This window comes from Bufo bufo, chromosome 6 (genome assembly GCF_905171765.1).
Source record: "Bufo bufo chromosome 6, aBufBuf1.1, whole genome shotgun sequence".
Lineage (NCBI taxonomy): Eukaryota > Metazoa > Chordata > Amphibia > Anura > Bufonidae > Bufo > Bufo bufo.
Window position 1 is genome coordinate 93,827,379 of NC_053394.1, and position 6,291 is coordinate 93,833,669.

The window sequence follows — 6,291 nt, forward strand, 5'->3', positions numbered from 1 at the left end:
GGTATTTCTAAATGTAACTGTACATCCTGCTTCTACATATACAGAACAATAATGATTTATTGCATCAGTTTTCAATAAAAGTGGACTGTTCCTTTAAGTATTTTGACTATATTCCAACTTAGGTTATACTTATGGTCTGTAAACCTCAAAACATTTATGCAGTAAGTCTTCACTTACATGGAGAGGTCTAAAGGGAGGCTCCGCGTTCCTCAACTCCATTTCCTCCCAACAGATGGTTTCGAAAAATAGGTGGGCTCTGATGTTTCCTGACACACCCAAGCGCTTCTCTGGGTCTTTCTGTAGCAGTGCTTTAATTAGATCTTTCAGGTTTATATCCAGCCATGGTGGAAATGTTGGATGGTCGGTGGTAATTGACTCATAAACCTTTTTCCTCTGGCGGCCACTGTAAAATGGGTAACGTCCAGATGACATTTTGGACACAACTATCCCCAGGCTCCACCAGTCCACTGCTACAGTGTAAGATTTCCCCAGGTGCACCTCTGGGGCCATGTAACGGTATGTTCCTGCCCGTCCACAGATCTTACTGGACGCAGTCAGGCCGTCTTGTGCCAGCCCCAGGTCTATGATTCGAATGTGACCATCTGTATCCAGCATGATGTTGGCTGGCTTGATGTCTCTGCAACGAAAGAAGAAAATTTCTGGTTCTCTCATTGTCCATAACTACAACGCTCATTTAAGGTTGACACTGAGAACTAGATAGACTGGAGGGAGGTCAGAAATGCAGACAGATGACACACACCGTAAGGATATATTCACATGCAGCAGATTTGTTACAGAGATTTCTAGGACTGTCCCACTCATCTCAATGGGGTTTCGCAGAAATCATTCTACATTCTGCAGAAACAACCACATTCTGACCTAATGAACTGATTTTCAGCCGCAGAAAATTTAGTAACAAATCTTTCAGGTGTGAATATACTCTAAAGACAAGATAAAAGGAGGAAGAAACAAGATCAGTACTTCTCCAAGTCTTTTATTATGTTTGTTAATCATACAAAATCACAGTGGTAAAAATGACCTGGACAGTGATGGTCATTTACTGATAGAGATCATCACTGAACCTGGACGATCAGAAATCAGCTGTCACTGGACAGACAATATAGGGGTTATACAAAATAAAAAAGATAAAATTAGACCTTATATCAGAAATAGCCACTCTTGCCCATGGCTGCATCTGGTAGTGGCATTTAGCCCAATTAGGCTCCATTCACACATCCGCAATTCCATTCCGCATTTTGCGGAACGGAATTGCGGACCCATACATTTCTATGGGGCTGCACGATGTGTGGCCCCGATCCGGAATTGCGGAACTGCACTTCCGGGTCTGCAATTCCAATCCTGAAAAAAATAGAACATGTCCTATTCTTGTCCGCAATAGCGGACAAGAATAGGCATATTCTCTTAGTGACGGCAATGTGTGGTCCGCAAAATGCGGATCCGCAAAACACACACGGATGTGTGAATGGACCCTTAAAAAAAGGAGACTAGACATAGCCCATGGGTATCAGTTGTGCCCTGAGACAATAGAAATACCATTCCTCTTACCGATGGGCGATGCCATGGCCGTGGAGGAACTGGATGCCACAGATTAGTTCTGCTGTGTAGAACCTGAAGAAGACAGGAGAGTGTTAAGTATCAATGCCATGAACTCATTCTGTATGTGTTATAAGGGAAATATCATCTGTTATATAACTGCTGACTGTATAGTAAACATGTATCACCATAGACCGCCAGATACTAGATATTAACCACTAAACCGCTCTAGACCATGGTGAGCAGTATATGAATATTATCACCCATAAATGTAAAATAAGTTATGATATAATACATGAAGAAGTTGAGAAAGTTACTGTTATCGGGGGGAAGTTTTACACTGAGAAACCCCTTCCCCCTTTTAAAACCCCTTTTCCCCCCGATCTTCAGGACATCTCCTTCCCTATATTTTCCATGTATCTCAGGATCAGTTACCGCACGATCTTGGTGCTCAGCGTGTTGTTATCAATCAGATCCTTCAGGCTGCCGCCGGACAAATACTCCATGATGAAATAGGCATGGCCCTGTATAACAAAGCACAAGATTATATTGAGGGAAACATTTTCTAATCAGTCATCTGTGGTATAAAGCAGTAAATAGAGCTGTGATCCCCAGTTACACAGCATATATTTCATCTGTTATGGAGAGAGGAGCAGGGAGACCCCTCCGTACCTGAGACTGCAGTGCGGCATAGAGATGACACAGGAATGGACAGTCTCTGGCCGCCAGGAGTATCCGCCTCTCTCGCTGTAGGTCTTCTGCATTGTCCTCTTTGATGATGATTTTTATGGCCTTGAAGGTGTTTCGGCCACGGACAGATGCCAAGACCACTTTACCGAAGCCGCCCTCACCCAGCACCTGATGGAAGTCAAACCCGCTGATGGAAAGCTGGGGGTCGGATCTGGGTGTTATAGCGGTGCTGGGGCCTGAAGGGTTAAAAGAATATTACACAATATTAGTTTATTTGGAAGAAATGTAATGAGAGAAGTGGAGAATATGAGACCAGTCTGTATTCCACTGCAAAATGAATTTTATCTGAAGTGTGTGATATATAGTTTACAGGAAAAGTAAGTGAACCCCCTGAATGACCGGGACTTCTGCACTGACTACTAATAACATGTAATCTGTTCTCCAAGTCACAGTTATAGACGAGCACAATCTGCAGTAATAACAGGAACAGGTCAGGGGCAAACACTGGGGGCTTCCAAACATGAGCCTTTTAACCCCTTCACACTCAGCAATGCATATTTACGGTGTTAGGAGGGCACGAGGTATACTTTGCAAGTTTAGTATATTTTTATGAATCCTACGGAGAACTTCCTATGATTCAGGCCCCATGCACATGACTCTATCCATTTTGGGGTCCACAAATCGCGGATCCGCAAAATATGGATGCGGTCCATGTGCTGTCCGCATCTTATATGCAGACCCATTGTTTTCAATGGGTCCATGGTCTACATTTTATGGACATAGTCTATTTTTGTGCGAAACCGACATACGGATGCGTAAAGCTCAAAGATAATCCATGTCCTTTACTTGTCCACAAAATGTGTAGTGTGGACCCGTTGAAGTCACTGGGTCGTCAAAAAATGCGGATACAACAAGGATAGCATTTGTATTTTGCAGATCTCCGATTTGCGGTCGTGTGCATAAGGCCTAACATGTGTGCCAGACTGATGGCAAGTCTGTCAGCAACAAGATTACCTATGGTTATTACTACTGTTCACCTGTCACCTTAGGGTCACATGACTGACGCCATCTTATTTCTTTAGAGATAGGCTACTATGCAGATATAATAAAGATCTGCCTGCAGGATGTTAATAAATGTATATTAGGAAATTGTATGACTTCCTATTCTCTGAATTAATAAATATAATTATTAAAATCAGAATACCCCTTTAACCCCTCCTTGTGTAGATGAAGTATTACCACAGTGTATTCTGCTCCATAGACATAGAATGGAACTGGGTTTAAACTGAAATTGAAATTTTATATTTCTTATTGATTTGTTTTTAAAAACCAACCCAAAATTGGAAGGGCTGCCTGCATATTCATAAAAAAAAAATCTCCCAATATTATCAGATGTAGATTAATTAGTCAACAAGCCATTCTAATGTATTATTGACCTAAGGGGTAATGTATCAAATTGGTGTAAAGTAGGACTGGCTTAGTTGCCCATAGCAACCAATCAGATTCCACCTTTCATTTTGGTCAGCTCCTTTGGAAAATGAAAGTAGGAATCTGATTGGTTGCTATGGGCAACTAAGCCAGTTCTACTTAACACCAATTTGATACATTACCCCCTAGGTCTATAATACATTAGAATGGCTTGTTGCCTAATTTATCTACATCTAATAATATTGGGAGATTTTTTTTAATAAATATGCAGGCAGCCCTTCCAATTTTGGGGTTGGTTTTGAAAAACAAAGTAATAAAAAATATAAAATTTAAGTTTCCGTTTAAACCCAGTTCCATTCTATGTCTATGGAGCAGAATACCCTCTGGTAATACTTCATCTACAGAAAGAGGGGTTAAAGGGGTATTCTTATTTTAACAATTATACTTTTTAATTTGGAGAATAGAAAGTCATACAATGTTTTAATATATATTTATTAACATTCTCTAGGGAGACCTTTATTATATCTGCACAATAGCCTCCCTCTAAAGAAAAAAAAGATGGCGTCAGTCATGTGACCCTAAAGCCTGTCCTGTCCAGATATCTGACAGGTGAACAGTAGTGTATGGAGATACCGCACATATGTATACAGTATATACAGTATTACTGCCTGCAGCAGCATCTCATCATGTCTGTCAGTGTCTGTGTAGAAGCACATCTGCCATTGCTCTCCCTGTCTCCCCTGTATATGTTGTGTTTGTATTTTTTTTTACAGTTAACTTTATTAACAACCTAACAACATCCCCTACAGACATGTAGCCATGGAAACACACACAGTGAAGAAGTTGTAATATCCACAATGGTTTCCACCATTAGTCCTATGTAGTTATCCCATGTGTGTACAGACCCAGCACATACATGTCATGTAACACTGCTGCTTACTGAATGTCAGTGGGGGGTGATGTGACTGAGGCCATGTTTTCAGTTAGGTTACAGATGCATTACACAGGACGGACTGATTCATGGGCCGTACCATATTACTGGGCAGATAGGGGTCAACAACCTGATATAAGAAACATAATAAGCAAAAGTTTGACTATTTTAAAATTGTATGATTTCCTAATATATAAACAAAGTTTAAAAAAAAAAATAGAAAAAAAAAATTCAACCCTTTAAAAAAAAAAAAAAAAATTCAACATTGCTGTGTTTCATGGAGAATAAAGACTTGGCACTGAAGTATGACCGCTGACAGCGTTTCCAGGAGGTACTCCACATTTTCCATGCTGGGCTCTCCATTCTCCACTGCAATCTGTGTCTGAGGAAGGTGTTTGGACCAAAAACATTTACAAATCTACAAAATTCCCAGTGGATTGTGCCAATAAATCCATCAACTTGGTCATACCTGAGTGTCTAGTCTTTATCATATGTATTATATATATGTATTATGCTTCTTCTTCTGTTCCTAGCATTAAAACACTACATTTTCCTGCAGCCACCACTAGGGGGAGCTCAGTACAAATAGATTACTATAGCTTCCGCTTCAGCCAATGGTAAATGTATACACTACTATCCACTGAGCTCCACCTAGTGGTGGTTGTAGGCAGCCAGCTTTGTAATATATTATGTAAAGGGCCACAGGAGACTTCTCAGTGTATTTCTCTCAGTCCAATGCTGTAAATACAATGAGAAATATGGTGTTCAGAACAAGCACCATATGTTTTAAACATGTTTCAATAAAATGGGTAAGATAGAGGACGACTTTTTTAATAAACTTTTTTTTTAATTAAAATTACTTCCGCTTCTTCGTAAATGCATCAATAATCTAGGCTGTTACGTTTTGTGCTGCCAGGGAGTGTCACGGGGAAGGGAGGGGACATACTAATTTTTTAGATGGGGCCCTATGAGATCTATATATGCCCCTGGCAATAAAAACAAAACCCAAAAAACAATCGTAGAATTGAATTTTTCTCATTCTGTCCCACCGTTTTTTTAATACATTATATGAAAAGCTAAATGGTGGCATTAAAATTACAATTCACCCACAAAAAACAACCCCTCATGTGGCTATGACGATGGATAACAGATCTTTAAAGGCGAAGTGGAAATAATTAAAATGTTGCTGCCCAAATTGGCTTGGTCCTGAAGCAGTTACAAATGAAGTGCCCCAGATACCTGCTCTTGGCTCCTCATCCTCCAACACTCTGGCGTTGGGTCCAATCCTCTTCTTCTTGATGTTCTTCTCCAGGCTGTCTTCTTCTCTCTTCCTCTTTTCTTCTCCTCCCTTCATCTTCTCCTCTTCCTCTCTCCTCTTCTCCTCTTCCTCTCTCCTCTTCTCCTCTTCTTTTTGGTCGCTGGACGTCATTCTCCAGAAATCGCGCAGAGCAATCCAACCTTCTTCCACACGTGGCAGACGACAGTTGAAAAGTGAGTGGCAGTTGAGCGTGTGCCAGTCACATGACCTCAGGACAGTGCATGGAATCTTCAGTTGGCACCTGCTGTGTTGGTGCCCCATGTACCTGCTCTGCCCATACATTGTAGTGTAGACCTCATGAGTGTCATCCAGGGTGTAGATGGGAAGAGAAATTCATGGATCATTTCCCACTGATAAAATATTATAGAAC

At 40.9% G+C, this 6,291-nt stretch overlaps 1 protein-coding gene across 1 annotated transcript; it reads right to left on the reverse strand.

Annotated features, from left to right (window-relative positions):
- Positions 1-363: 363 nt before the first annotated feature.
- On the reverse strand, positions 364-5,957 carry LOC121005550 (protein kinase C delta type-like). The gene is made up of 6 exons (XM_040438324.1): positions 5,843-5,957; positions 2,227-2,480; positions 1,990-2,078; positions 1,567-1,629; positions 499-637; positions 364-403 (listed from the first exon to the last, which is right to left on the reverse strand). Exons 1-6 carry the CDS (start codon positions 5,955-5,957, stop codon positions 377-379), a joined length of 687 nt encoding a protein of 228 aa, XP_040294258.1. The 3' UTR covers positions 364-376.
- Positions 5,958-6,291: the final 334 nt, after the last annotated feature.

Coding starts and splice junctions, on each gene's coding strand:
- LOC121005550 (XM_040438324.1), bottom strand. CDS start 5,957: ATGAAGGGAGGAGAAGAAAAGAGGAAGAGAGAAGAAGACAGCCTGGAG. Junction 2,079..2,226: donor ATGCCGCACTGCAGTCTCAG/GTACGGAGGGGT, acceptor TTTGTTATACAG/GGCCATGCCTATTTCATCAT. Junction 1,630..1,989: donor CTGAGCACCAAGATCGTGCG/GTAACTGATCCT, acceptor TGTCTTCTTCAG/GTTCTACACAGCAGAACTAA.